At 38.8% G+C, this 23,945-nt stretch overlaps 1 protein-coding gene across 1 annotated transcript in view; it reads left to right on the top strand.

The window, feature by feature from the left end:
- The window catches only part of LOC140693822 (N-acetylated-alpha-linked acidic dipeptidase 2-like), a 56,705-nt gene that overhangs the window by 5,192 nt on the left and 27,568 nt on the right, over positions 1 to 23,945 (top strand). Inside the window, exons 5-12 of the mRNA XM_072957447.1 lie at positions 843 to 910; positions 2,870 to 3,001; positions 4,375 to 4,482; positions 6,347 to 6,457; positions 6,839 to 6,900; positions 9,124 to 9,208; positions 17,989 to 18,233; positions 20,241 to 20,366. Of these exons, the coding sequence (XP_072813548.1) occupies positions 843 to 910; positions 2,870 to 2,917 (116 nt within the window). The 3' untranslated portion in view covers positions 2,918 to 3,001; positions 4,375 to 4,482; positions 6,347 to 6,457; ... (2 more) ...; positions 17,989 to 18,233; positions 20,241 to 20,366. The remainder of the gene's footprint in view (positions 1 to 842; positions 911 to 2,869; positions 3,002 to 4,374; positions 4,483 to 6,346; positions 6,458 to 6,838; positions 6,901 to 9,123; positions 9,209 to 17,988; positions 18,234 to 20,240; positions 20,367 to 23,945) is intronic.

The following is a 23,945-nucleotide window of genomic DNA, read 5'->3' as shown; positions in this document are numbered from 1 at the left end:
AACATTATGGCCTTACCACTTCCTTTGCCAAAGACCCCTAGGTACTGCTGCCGTAATGAGCAATGACCCTTACTTTTACTGCAGGAGCTGCAGCCTTAGCAGCAGAGTCCGCCTCTGCAGTCTCCTATCCTGAGTGTGTGCTGCAGCCTCTCTGGCTCCTGAAGAGTTATTTCCACCTTGTGTTTTAGTTTTAGCCAGACTATCTGCCTGACTATTTATCTCCCTACCTATCTGTCTATTCTAAAATTTTATTTATTTCTTTTTACTGAAGTACATTTGATTTGTAATATTAGTTTCAGGTGTACAGCAAAGTTACTCAGTTATATACATATACATATACATATACATATACATATACATATACATATACATTGTTTTTAGATTCTTTTCCATTATAGGTTATTATAAGATACTGAATATAATTCCCTGTACTATACAGTAGGTCCTTGTTGGTTATCTGTTTCATATATAATAGTGTATATCTGTTAATCCTGAACTCCTAACATATCTCTTCCCTTCCCCCTTTCCCCTTGGGTAACCATAGTTTCTTTTCTATGTCATGAGTCTATTTCTGGTTTGTAAATAAGTTCATTTGTATCATTTTTTTGTTTGTTTACATTCCACATATAAGTGATAGAATGTGATATTTGCCTTTCTCTGTCTGACATACTTCACTGAATATGATAATCTGTAAGGTCCACCCTATTTTTAATTCTCCAGGAATGATGCCTTGAATTTGAAATCTGTTATATATTGTTTATAATTAGAAAATAAAGTTAGAATTAAATACAGGTTTGTAGTCCATTTGGAGGTATTAAAATTCTCTCTTATTTATTTTGCAGGCAATTATACTCTCAGAGTTGACTGTACACCCCTTCTTTTCCAGTTGGTATATAAACTGACAGAAGAGGTATGTAAATAGATCTGTTGTAATGATTTCTGATGAGTAGATAAATCAATAACTTTTGTTTTCTAAATTACTAATATTTAAACTGGTGACAGACATAGCTGATTTGTATAAACAAGAAATCAGAACGAGCTTTAATACACTACTTATGTGACATAACTATGAGAACAGTAGTGCTAGTCTCTGTTCTAATAATAGTTCCTAATAATTGTATACATTTGTTAAAATGTGCAGGGTCTATTGTTTCATGGGGCAGAGTCTCTTTGATATAACAGAAAGAATACTGAGCTGGGTTGGGGAAGCCTTGGCTGTGAAGATTGCCTTGGCTATTCATTCATTCATTCATTTATTCATTCAGGAAGTATTTATTGTGTGGTTACTATGTATCAGGTCCTATGAAAGGAACTCTAGCAGCAAAAGTGATAAAAGGACAAGGTTACTGAATCCAAATACTTTGTAATCTAGAGAGGCCACAGACCTGTAAATGAGGACTCATACTTCACTTGAATATTGGATACTATATACAGTGGAGGACAGTTGCAGAAGAGAGAAGTTAAAATCCTAGGGTAGCTGGTGAGGTTGGAAAGCATTAGAAGGTGTTTAGAGAAGGATTAGTGGTTAGGCTGTAAAATGGAAGGATGTGAAAGTGGGGAGAATGTTTCTCCTCAGAGGACACAGGACCTAATAAAGATGTGGATGTGTGAAAGAACATTTCCTGACCTCTGGGTAATGCAATATAACCTCAATGTAAGGTGTTGGTGAAAAAGCTGGTAAGAAACGGGGCCTGACACATAGGCCTAAATGTTCATAAATCTGGTGATGGTGAAATTAAAGAATCTTTAACAAGGTTGTACATTATCATTTTTATTCATTAGAAAAATTACTCTGTATCAGTGCAGTGAATACGTTAAGCTGTAGTAAGTCTAAAAGCAAAATGGAAATAATTCCACATACTTGTTTAGCACACAGGAATTTATAAATACTAGTTATTGATGTAAAAACTACTCTGAAAATGCTACTGCACTCTGAATCTCTAAAAATTATGTGATCTACTCATTGAGTATATGTGTGCTTCATTTAAATAACCCCATTATAGAATTTAACTGTAGAAATGTTTCTTTCAAGTAGGTATCACTTAGATGACAGTGGGAAGTAGATGTCACATCTCTGTGGTCCTGTTTCCCAGTCGCCCTTCATCTTGCCCTGTCCTTTTCACTGTTAGTGTCTTTAACATCTCATCCTCCCAAGTGAGCATCCTCCCATGCCCATCACAACGCCCACCATACTGGGAAGCTTAGGTCCTTGATCCTTTTATTGAAATGTCCCATAAAAACATCTAAAAGCACGCTGAAAAGACAGCCCTTGTTGGGGAATCCTTCTCATGAGATACATTTACTCTCTGTCCTACAGAGGAGGCTCCTGCCTTTATAGGAGGGGTAGTAAGAATTTTAGGGCCAAGAAGGAGAAGCTTAGGTCTATCCCCTTTGTACATTTATTTAATAAGTATTAAATGTGTAAGTGGTTACCATAGTGACAGGATAAATCAAACATAGTTTCTGCTATTAGTGTGTTACCTGTGTAGCCAGGAGAGACTATGATCAAGAATTTTCAAATCCAAGATAGAGATTAAAATCACCAAAGGGTATACAGATAAAAGTGTGGGAAGCAAAAAATAAGTATCTTAGTTTATTATTTTACATGTTGGAATTAAACAGCCTGCTTAATGGGAAATTGCAAATTTTTTCCCATTCTAAAGCCTCTATTACATTAATTTGAATTTAATTTTCATGCCACTTTAGATACAATATATTTGTCTTTCAGAGTTTTTGTTTTAGGTAGTTTTTTAACAGTTTAACTGGGAAATTAAAATGTGTATTTAGAAGTTACATTATCAGGATGAACTAATTAATTGTCCAGAAGAGAAGAGTGAGATTTTATAATCTTGTTTGATTTGATTGTCAGTGGAAGAATCAGACATCATTCATCTGGAGAAATGCTATTGGTTGCTGAGGGCTCAATCCTGAACTGGATGATTTGATTTAGAGACATTTGGCCCATTGGCTTCACCACCAATTCGTCCATCTCTGAGTGAAGGTGGGAATCCTTCTATTTTCTACAAATGTTCTTTGCTAAACACCTGAGCCTTGTTCCACCTTTGGAGCCTTGTGTAAGTCGGTTTACCTTTCTGCACTTGAATATTCTCATATATAAAATCAGTTTGACCAAGACAATCATTATGAAAGTGTGCTCCAGTGTGGTGCCTCAGCATCTGGTGCAGGGTCAGGGTGGTGGACACTGAATAGGCAAAGCTCTAGCTTCCACACATGACCCCACCTCTTCCTCAGCTGAGGAGTGTCTATTGTATTTCTTTTATATAGAAGAAGGTTCCACTGCTGTATACTTCCCCCACCCTTAAAAAATTAAGAAACCACTAGACCATCTCTAAGGTCCCCACTTAGCTCTAAACTTTTCACTACTATATATATATATATATATATATATATATATATTTTAAATGAGGTTTACAAGGAGCAGTTGTGGGTGATAATCACAAAAACTGTATTTGAAATCTGAAAGCTTGGGTTCTTCTTCTGATTCAGACTTTTTAAAAAAAATTTCTTACTTTTAGCAAGTCATGTAACTACTTCTTAGCTTCAATTTTCTGCTCTTTGAGGGCACAGAATTAGATTCTTGAAATAGACAGTCTGTATTCTTCAGGTTTCTAGTGTGTTTTAGAAATATTTATTTGTTAGGGGAGCTAGAACAGACAGGGTTTCCACTTCAGCAGTGCAGTTATGTTTTTAACTTTTTATAATTAGAGATTGAGAAATCATTTCATTTGAAAATAAAATGATTCCATTTATTTTTTAGGAAAAGTTTAAAAACCACAGGATTAGATTATAAATTGCCCTTTATTTCTGAAATTTAATATATTTAGTTATACAGATTAAGTGGTACAATGAAGACTGCAGTACAGAATTTCTGTCTCTTATAATATAGTGTGTTAGTTTTCTTTGCTTCATGAAGGAGCTGTATGAATCTCATTAATAACAACACAGTATATCTTTGATAGAGTTCAACTTTTCTTCTTCTTTTTTCCTTTTTCTTCTTAGTCTTTCCAAATTAGGATAATTGTGGTCTCTGACATTTTTCCAGTTAAATTTTTAAAATACATTTTTATTTTTTACATTCTACAATCACTTTTGACTTTTGGAATTAATATAAGATAGAGACAGGTATGCAGACAAAACCAAACACTAAATGATAGTATTTTCTTCTAGGAAGTTAAATGTTGGTTATAATTATGCCAGGGGGTGGGGGAAAAACTTCCTAAGACAGTGGAAACTACTGATAACTTTTAAAAACTAAATCAGTTTATGCGAGTCATGCCTCCTTTCATAGGCATGTCATTATTAACAGAAAGTTTGTTGGCTGTGATTTATTCTGTCTGTGTTCCTATTTTACAGGTTTATTTAATGCTTTTGGTGAAAATCATGACAGCCACATAGATTTTAAGGAGATATCCTGTGGGCTATCAGCTTGTTGCAGAGGACCTCTGGCTGAAAGACAGAAATGTAAGTGTGTTAAACATCACAAAATTTGGAAGCTATACAGAGAAAAAAATTAGCATCCATTCATGTAAAAAATCATCTGATTAAGGCTTGAATTTTCATCCCTTTTGCAAATAGCAATCTCTTGCTAAGGTTTTACTGACGTCAGTGTAAAGGTTCAATCATCTATTCTTTTTTACTGTGGAGTAATTTAAGATCTTTGTTATTAATAATGGTTGATTTTCCAGATAAATGTACAATTCATGATAAATGAACTACATCAGTCATGATGTGTTTGAAAATGTTAAGCATATAGAAAATATTTTCTGGTAGTCTATATAGAAAATTTGTCTTGCTTAACTTGAATTTCAACTTATTTTCTATCACTGTCTATATTGATATTTTATTAGCAAAATTAAACTTATGATAAAACAATTTTATTAAATACTAAATTTATCTTTTAAACCTATCTAAAATATTATGGCATAATTTATAAGCATATTACATTCCTAAATCTTAACCATATTTGTTTAGGAAAATGCAGCAGTTTACATTTAATTGGAACCTAATTCTTACATATTCACTAGGGTCATTATCTCTGCATCTTTCTAAAATACAGCTTCACAAATACTGCATATTTTGGGTATGATACTTAATAGTTCAATATTCTTTAATAATGTTGTACTGTGATGCACTCAGTTAACTTAATAGCATAATTATTACATGGGTGTGTGAAGTAGATAATTATTTAATCTTAAAAATTTAGATTTCTTTTATCTTCCCTGATAGTATACCATTACTCTAACCTGGCTTTGTGATAGATTATTTGTTCACATTAAAGTTCTGGTATTAAAGAGGCTGAAGTCTTTGTTTCTCAATTGAGGTTGTTGTCTTATATTTTTTTTAATTTATTTTTTTGCCAGTGGACTAGTGGAAGTTAACCAAATAGACTAACTAGCAATTTTGCTGATATTGATGTTAATTAGCAAAGTGCTGATATTTTGGATTTTTAGCTTGTTGTATATAAACTTCATTGAAGAATTGAAATTGTTCTTAGGCAAAAATATTGGGTGCACATTAATTACATTGGAGAGGCAAAATCTTTATACAGTCATCTCTCATTATCTGCTGAGGATTGGTTCTGAGACCCCCTCAGATACCAAGTCCATGGATGCTCATGTCCTTATGTAAAATGGCATAGTATTTGCATATAATCTATGCACATCCTCTTGTATACTTTAAATCATCTCTAGATTACTTTTAGTACCTAATACAATGTAATTATTTGTAAATACAATGTAAATGATATGTGAATAGTTGTCAGTGCATAGCAAATTCAAGTTTTGCTTTTGAGAACTTTCTGGGAAAATTTATATATATATATATACATATACATATATACTTTTGATCTATTGTTTATACCTGTGAATGCAGAACCAATGGATACGGGGAGCTGACTGTACCAGCTTTTTGTTGATTCTTAATGTAGATGGAATATTTTCAGCATTGTAAGAATCAACTCTAAAGTGATCAGTTATAAATATTAGAAATTAATTTAAAAGCTTGAATTACCTTCTCAAAATCTGTGAGATATTGTATAGTAACTTGGCCCTTCTTTTTCAGTTTGCAAGAAATTTAACTTTAGATTTAGATGAAGGATAGAGTTCTCTAAGCTGGCTAATTATATAAGGAGAGAGACTTGTGAAGTGTACAGGAATTCCTACAAGTTCAAAGGACTTTAATGACACAATCTCCTCCAAATAAGAACTTAATCCAGAATGTAGTTGTTTGAGGAACTAAGTAATTTCACTAGGGCAGGTTGTAATAAAATGTATTATACTTCAGAATATAAAAGTAATTTTCCTCCATAAGAGTTTCTTTTCTTTAGTTTGCTTCAAGGTATTTGATGTTGATGGTGATGGAGTTCTCTGTAGGGTTGAACTGAGAGACACGTGGTTGCACAGAGGTCTGGAAGGACAACTGCACCGATGATACCCTGGTAAAGTCTGATTGTATACATCTTCTTGCATGTAAACTTCCAACAGGAACATAGAGTGAAGAATTTTTTAAAAGAGGTTGAGAAAAAGATTTCTTACTACTTCTAGGTTCTATATTATGCTACTCAAAATATTCATAGCCAAAGATGCAAAATTGGGAAGAGAATTTACCTTAGAAAATTTAATAAACTGAATGTATTATGTAAAAAAAAAATGAAACCACTGGAAAATTGTCATAAATTTTTAAGGTAAACAAGCAATCTATATCTGGAATTAAAAAAAAACAAAACTTGACCGAAAAAATATTTTATACTTCAGCTACTGTCTAATAAAAATGATACCTTCTCTTTCCTAACTACTGATTTGGGTTTCTGGTTTTAAAGGAATTACTTGTGGATCTATCCAACATTGTAGAGACACATAGAATGCACATGACACCACAAAGGTGAGTCTAGCAGAGACTAATTTATTCTTTTCTAAAAATACATTATATTCTGAATTGGTATACATACGTTACATATACATACTTGAATCTCTTCTGCATCATCCCTGCTAAATGCTTATTTGGACCTGTGGTTACAATAACTCCAAGTTGTCCCTAAGGAAAGCCCATTCGACCTTTAAACAACTCCATTAAGTGTTATTTACATAAAAACATTATATTTTATAAGCTAGGCATTTTGTAAAAATTAAGTAGAGACAGCCCTTGCCATCTGTAGTTTATAATCTTTACTTCTCCCAGTTTAATACATTATGGTAAGACAAAACTTATATTGAGCAAAAGAAGCCACAATAAAAGAACACATTGTACAATTTAATTTATATGAAGTTCTAGAACAGAGACAGAACTAATGTTAATAAGTGTTACAATAGTGATTTTGGAGATGGGTGAGTTAACTGAGAAGGAGCATAGGATATCTGGGATGATGGAAATTATTTTTCATCTCAATCTGGGTGGTGTATATAGTTTTTAAATTTTTTTTTCAATAATATTGGTGAGGGTCTGTCCTAAGGTCTTTAATAGCAGCCAGAATAAGTGTATAATAGCAGAAACAAGCATGTACTTTACAAAGAATAAAGCCTTGAATTTTTTTAGTTTCAAAACATTTATTAAAGATATTATAATAGGTTTGCCTTAATGTCTATGTATCCCTGTGAAACTGAAGATAATCCATATATGTGAGACACATATGAGTTAATTTGACCCTTTCTATTCAAATGTTGACATGTACCAAGTTGCAAATGGTAGGATGTAGACCATAGTGGCCTTACACAGGCTTAGAAAAATAAGTAACATTTTTTTCAATCACAAATCCAGAAGAAATCATCATAGTCTTATTAACTGACACTCAATAGAAATAAATAATAGAAATGAATTTTTCAGGGCTTGATCTTTGTTTGGCAATTCAGATAACCGTCTTCATTTACTTTTCTGCCCAAAACTAAGGTAGCCATTTCTATTTGGTATATATGAAAACAGAAACACAGGAAAGTTTCTATTAGGAAATACCTTATGTAGAGATACAATTTCCATCGCCTTTCTTCTGGGTGTTTGATAAGTATGGAGGTTATCATTGCTGTCTATTTTTATATAAGACCGAGTTTCTTCTTATGGCTGTACTTTTGAACATTAAAAAAAAAGATCATTTAGCCGCTCCATCTCCGTGTAACCATAATAATGAAATGGTAAAAATTTAGAATAGATTTTGGACCTTTCAACCAAACCTATTACCCATATTCACTGGTGACTAGACGGTGACAATATTACCCATTATTTTGTACCATTACATTGGTGTTAATATACTTCAATGGAAGTTGCATCATGAAAGCCATTAATTACCATCACAGTGCTTTAAAATCTTTTCTTGTAATAAATGGTAATATATATTGAATGAATACATGAATATCATTAATAGTAAATATTATTAAATATCTTTAAATAATAAATCATTAGATAATAAAAATATAATTAAGTAATAAACGCTAAGAACATTATTATTCATCTAGGATTGTTAAGGTGATTGTTCAAAACATGAAGTAAGAAGCATTTGGTTATATTTTTGCCTGCCAAGAAATATTGTCTACTGTATATAAATGTAATTTTTGGTACACTTTGACACCAAAAAAAAAAATACTGCTTTACTCAACTTGTGAAAATAATGTTACATTTTATTTTGAGGAAATGTTAATATAGATACTCATTTATTATATATATTTAGTTCTTTTAAATCTCTTAAGAAGTCTAATAATATTGCCAGATGTTTTAAAGATCTTAGAAAATTGTTAGGGTCAAAGGGCATAATCCAAAGAGTTTGGAAAAATGCTTTCAAAGTTAGTAAATAGTCCTTTTTCTCTACCCAGAACCTTTTGTGGGTTCTGTTAGTAAACTTCACCTTGAACCAGAAGATACTGTGAGTTATTTCCCAGGTCTTACTGGAGGAAGATTTTTGGTGATAAATTGCCCACGTTATGAGTGACTACTTCAGAGTTTGGTTACTTTTGAACTTATTCTTGCTGGCCTACTTTCGGATGAATACACAGCATCTACATTAAATCATTAGTTTTCTTTCAGACAAATGACCATTGCAAGTTTAATAAAACAAATTTAATTCAAATAATATAAGAAAATGAAGATTTAAGATATTCTTAAATATTGTTTCTCTTTCAGAATGGCCATCTTAACTCTAGAAGAATATCAGATCTGGAGTGTGAAAAATGTTCTTGCCAATGAGTTTTTGAATCTACTTTTCCAGGTATGTTTAAGGTAAATGACAGAGACCGAGGGCAGTGGTACCAGTAGTTCTACATCTTTTCCATTATGTAGTAGTTAGACAACTAGACTACAAAACCATATATTGTCAAAAGAACTGCATTAACCTGTACACCACCTGCAGATGGTAAGTTAGAGCGTGCGTGCTTCTTAGAGTCACAATGTGCATGATAGGAAAGTAGAGTATAGCTGATAATGTTTATCTTAATAACTCATGATAGAGCAGATTGTAGACACATAGAAAAGCATTTAAAATGTAAAAGCCATTATAATTTGCTATTTTTCTTTACTTTTTTTTTAAGACCCTCCCTAACAAGTAAGGCAGTGTGGACAGAGACATAGATCATAAGTTGGCAGCTGTAAATTTTTCACAAAGTATACCATCTTTCCAGTTAGGAGGTTATTTTAGATGCAGAGCTGTTTCTTAATTTTCTTTCTTTCTTTCTTTTTTTCTTTTTTGTAATTTAATTCTTTAGAAGGTCCAATAAAGATTGAAGGAGAAAGGAGGAAAGAAAAGCTGTCAGGGGTGAACATGAAATCATAAAACTTGCCAGATTTTAAGTATTTTTCCAGTTAAAGTAGTTCTCTTTGCTCCAATTTAAAGAAACAACTTATAGTTTCCCATTTTTCATAATTCTTCAAAAATATATGTTGATTTAATGGTATTTTACAGGGGGGAGGGGTGTGAGTAGGGACAGACTGGAAGTTCAAGATTTGTAAATACTGACAGGTATATATAGAATAGATAAACAAGCTTATACTGTATAGCACAGGGAAATATATTCAAGAATTTGTAGTAGCTCATGGTGAAAAAATATGAAAACAAATATACGTATATTCATAAAGGACTGAAAAATTGTGCTATACACCAGAAATTGACACAACATTGTAAATGGACTATAACTCAGTTAAAAAATAAAAGATATAACTGTTAGAACACTATAAAAAAAGTAGTATTTTAGATTTTTTTTTATTTTATTCTCCTTTTCTTATAAAAGCACCCCTATGAAGATCAATAAGGCTTGATATCTTCATATCTATCATGATCCTCCATTGTGAATACAGAGTAACCTGCCTGTGGCACAGCTATGTTAGAATAAATGAAAATTGAACTCTTCCTGACAGCTAATATCTAATGTATATTTAAAGCATATGAAATCTGATAAGCCTGTGATGCCCATTTAAATCAATCAGTTGCTCCACTGTCAGTTATCTGCCAGGATCTAAGTTGATATGTCTTTATAAAATATAAATACATATAAAAATAATATAAACCTACTATAAACAGAAATGACTTGGTTAGTAATACGAAAATTGAGCAGCTATTTTTATCTCATTTAAAATGATGCCCTCAATTACTTTAAGTTATCATTAATTATATAGATATTTTGACCACTGAAGTTTGTGTCTGAGTCATGTTGCAGCTCTTACATAGCAAAGCATTTTGAACTTTTATATTGCCTTTCCTATTTTCTCATGCTTATCAGGGACTTGCATAGGCACTATTTTTTCTATGACTCTATAAACAGATGTATGCCTGAAATTTTCTTTTGTGTCTCAGGGTTTCTAGCATTATATTACTGACAGATTTTTTATTGGTTAGCAATCTAATTTTTTTCTTGGTATATATAGTCCTTTCAGTCCTTTCATATATATATATATATATAGTCAGTTTTCAATTTTGTGTCAATTTCTGGTGTGCAGCACAATGCTTCAGTCATACATGAACATACATATATTCATTTTCATACTCTTTTTCACCATAAGTTACTACAAAACTTTATTGGATATAGTTCCCTGTGCTATACAGTATGAACTTGTTTATAAATTGGGAGTTTGAGATTTCCAGGTACTAAATATTAACATTACATTTTATGATGCTCACTTTATCCCATATTCAGACATGCTTTTAAAACTTTATTTTCACTTAATATATAAGCAAGCAGGCTTACTCTAAATTGTTTTATTTTCTGTCTGTTTCTAAAATAGAATTAGCTAATAAATTCAGTGATAAAAGCTTGAATTATACTTTTATTTTATTTGCCAAGATCCCACTCCTGGCTGACCATTTTGGGTATTTAAGTATAAAGTAAGTAAATGTCAGTAGAATTAGGAAACCATTCCTGTGGTAATATTATTTTCAGTCCTTTCAAATAAACTCAGTGCCCAATATTTTGCAGAGGAAGCATTCTAAACATGACCAGGATCTTCTATCTTATACGTTTGTCAGAAAGTATCAAATGTTAAACAGTTTGATAAACAGAATAGTGCACCACACTGACCCCTACCTATATCCATGTTCTAATCCTGAAATCTGTGAATATGTTATTTTACATGGCAAAGGGTATTTTGCAGATGTATCAGGTTAAGGACTCTGAGACAGGGAGATTAGCCTGGATTATCTACATGGGCCTAGTCTAACAACAGGAGTCCTTAAAAATTGAAAATCTTTCCCAGATGTGGTCAGAAAGATATGACTTTGGAAGAAGGATTAGAAAGCTGTAAAGCTGTTAGCTTTGAAGATAGAGGAAGGGTCATGGGTAAAGAAATGTGGGTGAACACTAGAAGCTGGAAAAGACAAGGAAATATATTCTTCCTTTGACTTACAGAAGGGCATACAGCCCTGCTGACATCTTGATTTTTAGCCAAGTGATACCTGTTCCTGACTTGACCTACAGAATCATAAAATAATAAGTTTGTGTTGCTTTAAGCTGCAAAATTTGTGATAATTTGTAACAGCAGTGATAAAAATAAGTATAGGAGAGGTAATCCAAATTTATGGATTGGAGGGTTCAACATTTTAAAGATGTCAGTTCCCCTTCAACTGATTCAAAGATTTATATGTGCACATCAAAATCCCCAAAACTTAATTGTTGTTACTGTTTCTTTGTAGAACTTGACAAGCTGATTCTAAATACATAGAGAAGCTTGAAGAGCCAACAATAGCCAAGCTGATATTAAAGAACAATGTTAAAGAACTTATAAAACAATATTAAGTCTATGTGATAACTACCTAAAGTTAGACATATAGACCAATGGAACAGTATTGAATTAAACCCTGTACCATACATGAACAGTAATTTTAGATAGATTATAAATCTAATAAATTTGAAACAAAAAGCAAAGCATCTGGGGGAGGGTAAAGCTCAGGTGGAATGTGTGCTTAGCATGCATAAGGTCTTGGGTTCAACTCCCAGTACCTCCATTAAAATAAATAACCTAATCCCCCACCAAAATAAAGCATCTAGAAAATAGTGTAGGAGATATTTTAATGACTTTGAAGCGGCAAAGAGTTCTTAAACAGGACACAGCACTAAACATAAAAGAAGAGTTTTAAGTTAGACTTCAGTAAAATTAAGAATTATTTTTATCAAGAGATACCATTAAGAAAGTGAAAAGCCACATGGTGCGAAAATATATTTGCTATATCTATATCCACCAAAAGACTTGTATCTAGGGCATATAGAGAACAAAAACCAGTGGAGAAAAAGGCAAAACCTCAATATTAAAATGTGCAAAAAAATTGAACAGGTGCTTCACACACAAAAAGAAAAATCCAAATAAGCTATGAAAAGTGGCTGAGCTCGTTAGTAATAATAAAAATACGTACTAAAACCACACTTGGAACACCATTAGACATCCACTAGAATAGTTAGTTGTTAAGTGATATGAAGCATTGGTGAGGGTAACATGCAATGGGGACTCTTACACATGGCCAGTGGGAATATAAATTCTTACAAATAATTTGAAAGTAGGCTTTTTGAATGAAAGTTATATATGTATATGTGTGTGTGTGTACATATATACACACACACACATATACATACATACAAACACACACTCCCTGTGTACCCTTCAGAAGCTTCTACATCAGAGCACAAAAGGACATCCAGAAAATTCTCATAATCACTATTTGTTATAGCCCCAAATAGAAAATGACCCAAACACCTGTCAACAATAAATACATAACCATAAGTGGTGGCACATGCATACAAGTTGTATACTTTAAAGCAATAAAAATAAATATACTAGTTTACAGAAAACACTAGTGGATGAATCTTACATAATGTTGAGTGGAATGTACGGGACTAAAAATTTCAAAAGCAATAAAACCAATCCATGGTGGCTGAATTTAGGATGGTGAATCCATCAAAGGGGTGCCATAGTATCTGGGAAGAAACCCAAAGTGGAACAGCAATGTTCTGTTTCTTGACTGGATGAAGGTTACATAGATGTGTTTACTTTGTGAAAAATCACTGAGCTGTATACTTAAGATATTTTCACATGTAAGCATGTATATTATATTTGCATTTTTTAAAAAAAATGTTTGCTTGCAAAAAAAGATATCCAAAGCCTAAGTATTTATCAGTAGGAGAATGGATAAAACAAATGATAGTATATTCAAACAATGGAATACAATTCAACAATAAAAAAGAATCAACTACTGATACAAGGATGAACCTCAAAAGCCTAATTTATACATTTCATTGTCAGGTAAATTTTAACTCAGAAGGTAAACAAAACTATAAGCAGGCATGTGCCCTGGGGGAGGGGTGCTGAAGCCTTTGTCTCCTCAGACCTGTGCCATTACTGGCACATCTCGCAAGAAGAAAGGCAGGGCTCAGCCACAGCTACCATCTCCTCCTGTGCATATTGCCAGGGCGGGGGCAGGGCTGAGACCTGAATCTGCACGTGGGGGCCCCACAACCTTTTAGGCAGGACTGAGACTTGTTTATAGCCTGAGGCAGAGAGGATTTTTCTACCCTGACACCTCAGAGAACTTGTGCCGCCAAGGGAAACAAGGAGCTCAGATTTGGCACAGAGCGTAGGCGGGGCTGTTCCGTGGTCTTCCCTGAGCCCACCTACAGACCACCTACCCGAGGCAGAGCAGGCAGCTGCACAGAGCAGCGGAGCGACCAGCACCAGGAGAGGGCAGGTGGGCAGCCACCCACCTTCCTGGCAGGAACACAGCACCTGACCACAGTGCTGGGACAGGGTGTGATCTGCCCACCTGCTTCCCCGTAAGCACAGCATCTGACTGTGGCATCAGGAGGGGGAGTGACCTGCCCACCCACTGGATAAGAGTTCAGCTCCTGACCTAGTGTTAGGAGGGGGCACAATCTGCTGGCCAACAGCCACTGAGAGCAGCACAGATGAGGGTGCCAACAGAAGGCCTATGAAACAGCAAGCTGAGTTCATGAAGCAGGGCAAAGACACAAAGACCTCTCGATAAAATCATTAAGGGCACACCATCTCCAGGATAAGTAGGTAACTGCTACTCCTTAAGCCACGGTGCCAGAGAGATATGAGCAATGTGAAGAAGCAGAGAAACCACTCCCAATGAAAAGATCAAGAGAAATCCCCTGAAAGCATGAACAAAGAAATAGACATTGATGGTCTATTAAATCAAGATTTCAAAAAAGAGTGATCAAAGTACTGAAGGAACTAAAAGAAATAGTGTTTAGGTATATAAAATGTATCAAAAATGAAATAGAAACTATAAAGAAGAACTAGGTAGGATTAGTAAACTCATTGGCTGAGATGAGAGCTGACCTAAAGGCTGTGCAAAGCAGACAAGAAAATACAGAAGAATAAATAAGTGACCTAGAAGACAGGACAACAGAAAGCACCCAATCAGAACAGCTGAGAGAAAAACAAATGAAAAACAAAACAATATACGGGACCTATGGGGTAATATAAACTGTGCCAATGTATGCATAATAGGAGTTCCAGAAGGGGAAAAAGAACAAAGCGGATTGAAAAGGTATGGGAAGGACTCATGACTGAAAATTTCCCAAACCTAAAGAAGGAATCATATCCAAGCACAGGAGGCTCAGAGGGTCCCAAGCAGGAAGAACCGAAACAGACCCACACCAAGGCATATCCTAATCAAGATAGCCAGATTCAAGGATAAAGAAATGATCCTAAAGGTAGCAAGAGAAAAACAAAGAGTGAGTTACAAGGGAACCCCCATAAGGTTTTCAGCTGATTTTTCTACACTATTTACAACAGCTAAGGCATGGAAACAGCCTAAAATGTCCATCAACAGATGACTGGATAAAGATGTGGGATATTTATATGATGGGATACTATTCAGCCACAAAAACTGACTACATAACGCCATTTGCAGAGATATGGATGCTCCTGAAGAATGTTATTCATGGTGGAGCAGTACAGAAAGAGAAAGAGAAATACCATGTGAGATCACTCATGTGTGGAATCTTAAATATATGCAAGATCTTGTGGTAACTCACAGCAAAAAAAAAAAGTGACAATGAATATATGTACGTTCATGTATAACTGAAAAATTGTGCTCTACACTGGAATTTGTCATAACATTGTAAAATGACTATTACTCAATAAAAAATGTTTAAAAATAAATAAAATAAAATATAACCTTTAAAATACTGTATAATGAGAGGTGTGATGTTCTAGTATCTGTTCTAAGAAGTACGTTAGACACACATAAGAATAGCCAATGGTCAGAAAGATCACATGTTATCAGCTACCACCCCATGCAAATTAATGACATTTAGCAGATATTCATATATGTGTGTAAATATATAAAATAGGTATTAGTCTATATGTAAATCAAATCAAATATTATATTATAATCTAATGTAAAATCATATCAGCAAAAGCACTGTGCTGACATAAGTGTCTTGGTGTAAACAGATTACAATTTTTTATTGAGTTGTCATAATGGGATAATATTGTGAACCAAGTGGAAATTGTAAAAAAAAGTTATCCAAAAAAAAAAAAAAATCCTGACTACATGAAAAGATGCAGTTACTATAAGGCCTTTCCCATTATTTACTATCAGTGTCAGAAAGTCTTGGAATAAGTTAGGAGAATTAAAAACTCTAACAAGACACAAGAATGCACTCTCTGTTAAAGAAAATAAACGAAAAGAAAAAAACAAATGAATAGACAATTAAGGTCCTACAGATAAAAATACCAATTTTTATGGGAAATAGCCTTAAAATAAAAAATAAGGAGATTATATTCTAATTTCACCTTTTGAATTAAGATATACAAAATTTAGCTGAATACCTTCGTATTTTGCACTTATGAAGAAAAAAATGTATTTGCAATGAAAAAGCAGCCATTACCCTGCCTTTTGAGTATTCTAAAGTTTTAGGTCTGAATATATTTCATCTTAAATGATCTTAAGCACTATGCAGTGGTTGGTGTTTTAAAAATACCACTGTGTGTGGAACTTCTAAAAGTGCTTCAAAAAATTTATATTTTTGTAATAATTTAGCAATGGCCTGGATATTATTTTTAAGAAGACAACTCACCATGGAATACTGCAAGATTTTTTCAATGAGTTTATATTCACACATGTTTAAGATTGTCACTGTATTATGAGAAAATGTCAACCGTGGCAGTATTTTGACTTGAAAATGAGATAAGCTGAGAAGCATATTTTAAGTATAAACTAAATGATTGCATTCCTTTAAAGACAAGAAAGTAAAAGCATGATAAACTCTGACTTTGACACACTTAAAATATAAAAATTAACATAATGTAATTTTACACACTTCTCTTTAACTCTCAGTACTTTCTCAGCCCCTTTCCCATTACACCCGCGTCCCCGCTCCTGACCCTTGGTGTACACACCTCCGTTCACACGGAGAAAGGGGGGACCCGGGCGGTGAGGACCAGGGGAGCGGACACCCCCGCGGCCCGGATGGACACGGACACTCACACCCGCATCCCCGCTCCTGACCCTTGGTGTACACACCTCCGTTCACACGGAGAAAGGGGGGACCCGGGCGGTGAGGACCAGGGGCGCGGACACCCCAGCGGCCCCGATGGACACGGACACTCACCCGCTCCCGGCGGGCGAGGAGAATAGTCTAAGCGGGCCCGCCAGCGCACCCGTCCCCTCCTGCCCTGCTGGCCGGGGCCCCAGCTCGGTCAGGTTCACACACACCCCGGCAGGAAGCGGGCTCAGGCCGTGGGAAACCGGCGTAACTTCAGACAGAGAGCGGGGAGCATCCTCCCGCAGACACGCAGGCAGCGCTGTCCAGGAGCCTCCTTGGCGCCGCCCTCTCAGCCCTGAGGAAAGCAAGCTCCGCCCCCAGGGAAGACGCTGGCTGCTGACGCGGACTGCGCATGCGCACCGCCACCTAAGACACGCTGGCTTCGTTCGCCCCCTGCAGGTCCTCGAGGGCGGTGCAGGATACTCGGAACTCACTGTAGAACACATGACCCCTCCCAGCCATGATGCTAAATCAATGGAAATCTCAGTGCCCTGGCCTCTTTTTTAATGGCACTGGTGATGCTCTCATCCAGCCATGCCTGCTCTCTTGCCTGGCACATGCCTCAGTCCTTGGAATCCCGCCTGAATCAGATTCTGTTCTGGAGGAAGGACAGGTGCAGAAGAATCTCAAAATTCCAGACTTAGAAGATGACCAGGAACCCAAACTCAACTCTGTCAACTCCCTGGGGTCCCCTGAGGAGTGTGGTTTTCTCAGAACCATCTGCCCTGTGTCAGGAGCAGACCAAGCCTCAGGTAGCTTAGAGAGGCTATCATGCAGCACATGCTTTGGATGGTTCTCAGTTCTGACCTGCATGATCTTGAGACCCTTTTGTAACTCCTAACACTCTGTTTTCTCATACCTATAGTGATGGTTATTGATGACTGAGTTAAACCTCTTACAATGCTGAGGTGCTATTGTTCCTTGGATAACAGAATATTTTGAAGGGATCAACTGTTTATCACTTCCCCCTAATGAAGTATGTTTTTAAAACTAGAAATATTTCAGGGGGCACTCAGGTCCTCCTCTTGCACCAGTTCCTGAGGTGTTGGCAGTTTCTGCTCTGAGCTCCAGATCCTGATCCTGCCGGTGGTCTATGGTGATGCCAGTGTGTACATGCTCTTCCTTTTGCACCGGTGTGGAAAGGAGACAGCCCTTCCCCTACATGAGGCTGCAACACGCTGACACTCAAAGCAGGCACAATGAAGAACCAGCTAGAGTCCCCGGTACCAGCTGTCCCAGGTAGAAACGTCACCTTCACCACAGTGTTCCTGTGCTCCTATCAGGCCTTCACTACTCCCAGCAGGCCATGCATGAGCAGTGTGACAGTGTGACACCTGCACAGCATGGTGGTGATGATCCCACCTTATCTGTTTCTTTTTGGAATGTCCCCACACCTCTCTGAGCTTCACTTTGCTCTTCTCACAGGCAGAGTTGTACAGGCATGAACCTCACAGGGTTATGGTAGGTAGTCACGGTAGCTGCTCACCCAGTGGCAGGCTCTGCCGAGAGGGCTGCTGGGAGTGCTGTGTGTCTTCACACTTGTCCTTCACTCTCCCCAGTGAAAACACTCTTGGCCTTATCCTTCCCTGGTCTGCAGCCTTTCTGTGCTTGCAAAAGAACATGGAAACTATCTGCAAAGAAGTTTTGAGGTTCTGTCCATCTGGTCCAGGAAATGCTGACTCTCCGTGATGTGCTGTTGGGTGGGCTCTCATGGGAGGGGCTTGGGCAGGACTTCCCTTTGCAATAAGCTGCCCCACCCAGCCCTTTCCATGATCCAGACTCCTGGGACCAGGGTGCAAATCCCCAGCTCCGCACTTGTCAACCATGTGACCTGGGCAACTTTCTCAAACCCAAGCTTTGTCCACCCACGGTTAGCAGAGATGGGGGATAACAGGATGTCCCGCACAGAGTGTCTGTGCAGATTAAGTGAGGTAGAACAGACAGAACAGTGGTGGGGCCTGGCCCATTGGTTGACAGAAGGGAGCTCACCATGTGCAGCAAGTTCCACGGGTCACCCAGCAATCTGCCCAGAGGCTTAGCCACTCCATCGCTATCATGCATCTGAAGTCCACTTAACCACATGGGAGAGAAACAAACACATATTCTGAGTGTAGCTACCACAGGGAAAATTGCATCTGAGCGGGGAGTAATACCAGAGGGTGATCAGGATGGAGGAAGATGCCCCCTGGGTTTGAGCAGACTGGAGCTGCCCTCCAGAGCCTGGGGTTAGTGAGGATGGGCTTGTAGAAATGCCCCTCTCCTTTACCCATCAATGCTGGGTCCTGCGGGTACTGAGTCCCACAACCGGTGTGCTGCTTGGGTCCTCAGCACAGAGAAAAACCCAGGGGTTCCCACAAGGCTTCGGCCACATCCTCTGCTTCCTGAACTCCCAATCTGGTGACCCCACCTGGGATGCAGAGATGAGGTGAGGCAGGGACCTGTGCTGTCAACATCACTGCTCTACCCTGGGAATCTGGCACACAGTAGGTGCTTGGTAAGACATTGTTGAATGAACAGCAATACTGGGCCAATTTTCTGTGGGTGTCTGTGCCCCCAGATCAGGGACCCCTCAGGGCCCACCTCACAAGTGACATGAAAATAATAATCCCACCAGGAGCAATAACAGTTCCTCAGAATAAATGGGCTTTTCCAAGCACTCTCCACCTGTTGCAAAGGCCTCCCAGCAGGGAAGTGGGCTGTCAGGGGCAGCACTGCACTCTCCACTGTAACAAGGAGAAAGCCAAGGGCCACAGAGAGGAGTGCCTTTCCAGTGTCACTGCTCACTTTCCCACCTTTTGGGAGACCAGGAGGCTTTTCTACTACATTCTGGCTCTGAAGCCCCAATACTGTGTGGACATGCCTCCCTCCCTGGAGCAAGGAACCACTAAGTGACCTGTCACTTGTCACCAAGCAGACAGGCTCATTCCAGCTCATTGTGCCACCAGCAGGTTGTGCTAGAAGCAGAATCCTCTGGGAGACATCACACTCTCCCAAGCTGGAAACAGGTGAACAGCTCACAGGTTTCCTGAAGAGGATGGTCACATGGCCTTGATCTGGCCGATCAGCATTTTCCATCCTCTCTGGCCACTGTGATTGGCTCAAGGCTGGGCACCAGCCCAATCAGGCTCCACGGAGGTCAGGCCTAGTTGCTGGAATCCTGGGAGCAGAGAAGTTCTATTTCAGTTGGGAGTTGAGGGGTGGTGATGTCAGCCTGTGGCAGTTGGTGACTATCTTGCTTTCATAAAGGCAGAGCCATGTGAAGATGACACCAGTGGCAGAGCCCAGAGGTGGGGAAGGATGACTTTTGTTGATGTCACTGAGCACCAGGTACAGACCTGCCTGAAGCTATCTCCCTGTGGACGTCTCAGTTAGGTAAGTCATTCTCTCCTGCCCTGTTTGCTTCTTAAAGCCACTTTGGTTTTCTGACACTGGTTTTAAGAAAAAGTTTGACTATTCCTTCAAGCTGGCTAAATGGAGACCCTGGAACTGCAACAGTGAGGTGACAGGCAACAATGTGGCAAATAGACTCCAGAGGCCTCTGTTCAAACAGGGGATTGTAAATGACAAGGGAGAGTACACATGGCCTCAGTGAACAGATTTGCTACTGGTAGCTCCCAGTTCCTGGATATTAGAGTGCATTCACTCAGCCAAGTCTCAACTCTGCTGTCACACCTGCTAACCCACACCACTCCTCTCCCACCTGCCGGGCCTAGGGGGGCTGGACACCCCCGGGCACCTGAAACAGCCCAGGGCTTTGTGTTGTAATTTACACAGGCTGCCCCTAGTTCTGAGGGTGAGGGTGACTGGGTTCCAGTTTACAGAGAAAACAGACTAGACGTTCTCACTGGTGAGATGTGGGGGTGGGACCCCAATCTACCATCTGACCTATGACTTCGGAGTGGACAGCCTCCCCACCCTCAGCCAGGATGCTTGCTAAGCCTCGGGGCTCAGGAGTCCTGTTCCCTCCATCACCCCTCCTGGAGGTGAGAGTGGGGGGCTCTTCTCTATACAACATTCACCCCTGCAGGGGCACACGTGTGACCTCACAGTCTGTCATCCCTTCCTTATGACCTGGACCTCCTTGATGTGTGAGCACTGCAGATCATGGGTGCACACGTGGGCAGGTGCACCATGACTGAGAGGACAGCACTCCAATTTAAGCCCCCTCCATACTCAGATGATTACATCCTGGAATTGAGGGGTTCCCAGGGGTCAGGTGGCCAATTCTGGCCTTAGGGGCAAATTCTTATCACCCAGGGGGCTAATGTTTAAATTAAATTACACATTTACAATTCAATAGTCAAGCCTCTTTCTAGGCAGCCTTGTAGCCTCTCAGCTTTTACCCCTCGCTGTGACCATGTTCTAAGCTTCAAATTGAGTGCCATTATGGACATGAACATGTCCCTGTCATGTGTCACCTTCACAGTAAGCGGCCACCCCAAACTCCCCTCCTTTCCCCTTGTCGATATCTCCACACAGGGAGTAGGGCCCTTTTGATGCAGTTGTGCAAATGTGTGAGCTAAGGGTTTAGAATGTCCAGGCTAGGAGGGGTCTGCTCCACATGGCAGGGCAGGTGGGCTGGCAGGGGGTGATGGTTCACTTGTAAAACCTCAGCTGGTTTCAGGCAGTGACAACAGACTGGCAGCCAAGGGCTCACCTGGTGCAGAGTAAACGGATTAAATGTGTTCACCCAGACGCCTTGGGGGTGGCAGCCCTGGAGTACGACTACAAGTGAGGAAGGTGGAGGGTCCCCAGTGCCTGGACCTCCACCTTCTAAAAATCAGGACTGAGATGTGGCTTTGAAATCAGAACACTGGAGTTCAAAGCTTCTCCCACCACTTTGTCAATAATTCAAAGCAAATGAGCCTCAGTTTTCTCATGTGTAAAATGAGAACTTTGAAGCCTCTCCCTCTGAGGGTGTGGAGGGAAGTAAATGCGGTGACAGCAGAGCATAGGAGCTGTCTGGGCTGAGCCTGCATACAGGCAGGCCTTTGTTGCTGCCATGACCACTGTCTTCCAGGGCAGGGTCTGCACTCTCTACCTGTGAAGGTCCAGACAGTAAACATTCCAGGCTTTGAGGGACCTACAGTCTCTGTCACAACTACCACCCTCTGATGTTGGAGGGCAAAGGCAGTTCCTGCAGTAGGTAGTCCAGGCTCGCACCCCCGCTTCCTGACATAAGTATTCCTGAGATACAATTTTCACATAACTTTGTTGGCTTTAGGTGTGCAGCAAAATGACTTGTTACATGTGCATATTGTGAAATGATCAGTTCATTAACTATACTTGACGTCTGTCATCACCCATAGTGACACACTATTTTCCTTGTGATGAGAAATTTTAAGAGGTACTCTCTTAACTAACAAATGCACAACGCAGTGCTGTTAACTACAGTCACCTTGCAGTACATTATGTCCCCAGGACTTGTTTATCTTCTAACTGGAAGTTTGTACATTTTGATTATCTTCCCGAATTTCAATCACCCCCTGACTCACCTCTGGCAACCACCAACCTGATCTCTGTTTCTATGTGTTTCGGTTTATTTTGTAGATTCCACATATAAATGAGATCATAGGTATTTGTCTTTCTGTCTTATTTATTTCACTTAGCATAATACCCTGAAGGTCCACCCAAGTTGTCACAAATGGCAGTATTTCACTTTTTTAATGTCTGAATAAGATTCCATTTTATATACATATATATGCATCACTTTTTCTGTACCCATTCATCTGCTGATGGACACTTAGGTTGTTTACATATCTTGGTTATTGTAAATAATGATACAGTGAACATGAGGGTGCAGTTGTCTCATTGACATAGTGATTTCATTTCCTTTGGATATATTTCCTGCAGTGGACTTGCTGGATCATATGGAAGTTCTAATTTTAAATTTTGGGGGAGCCTTCTTACTCTTTTCCCGAGTGATAGCACCAATTTACATTCCCACCAACATTGCACAAGTTTCCCTTTACTTCACACCACCACCATCACTTGTTATCTCTTGTATTTTGATGACACCCACCCTGACAGTTGAGAGGGGGTATCTCATTGTGGTTTTGATTTGCATTTCCCTGATGGTGAGTGATGTTGAGCACCTTTTCATGTACCTGATAGACATCTGTGTGCCTTCTTTGGAAAAATGTCTATTCAGTTCCTCTGCCCACTTTTTAAATCAGATTGCTTGTTTTTTGCTGTTGAATTGTAAGAGTTTTTTATATGTTTTGGGTGTTAACCCCTTATCAGATATATAGTCTGAAAGTACTTTCTCCCCTTCTGTCTGTTATCCTACCCTCTGCTTTCTGGATGACAGGGGTCCAGGCACTTGGGAATCTCTGCTTCTCACGTGTTTCCAATGGTGGGTGGGTGAGGGCTGTGTTCTGATAAAAGTGTGCACAACCGTGGGTCACTACCCCTTAATTTAGAAGGTGGGCTCTGAAGAGTGCAGTGTGGGCAGGGATGTTTCCCTGAAGTCATCATTTGGATGGTCATGTGCTCTGGAACTCACATCATCTAGCCCGGGTGTGATGGGGCAATTTGCAAAGGGAGGACCTTGTAGCTAAGACACTGACCAGGTGATCTTGTGTCTTGTTGGAAGGACCTGGAAACAAATTTGTGTGGAACAGGGACTCCTCCAGGTCACAAGGCTCAGTTCAGACTTCTGGGATGCAGAGACCTGCTCAGAGCCACTGTCACTGAGGAGGGAAGGGCCTCAGGCAGGAGGGAGGAGTTGCTGGATTTCACTTGCCCTGTTTGTCAAGTTTCAGCTCTGGTGATGTGTGGAACATGGGCTTAGCTTTGGGAATGTAAGAGGAGAGGTTCCTGGGGAAGGGCTGGCTTTTTCCTCTGATTGAGGTCCTACTGTGTGCCAATCACAGCAGTCCTCTGAGTCAGGGCTGGAAAGCCAGGCACAGAGAGGTCAGGGAGTTTCCAAGTCACACAACATTAGGGGCA

The sequence above is a fragment of the Vicugna pacos genome, unplaced genomic scaffold (assembly GCF_048564905.1).
Source record: "Vicugna pacos unplaced genomic scaffold, VicPac4 scaffold_20, whole genome shotgun sequence".
In the NCBI taxonomy this organism is placed as follows: Eukaryota; Metazoa; Chordata; class Mammalia; order Artiodactyla; family Camelidae; genus Vicugna; species Vicugna pacos.
This window is presented reverse-complemented; position numbering and strand designations above follow the sequence as displayed.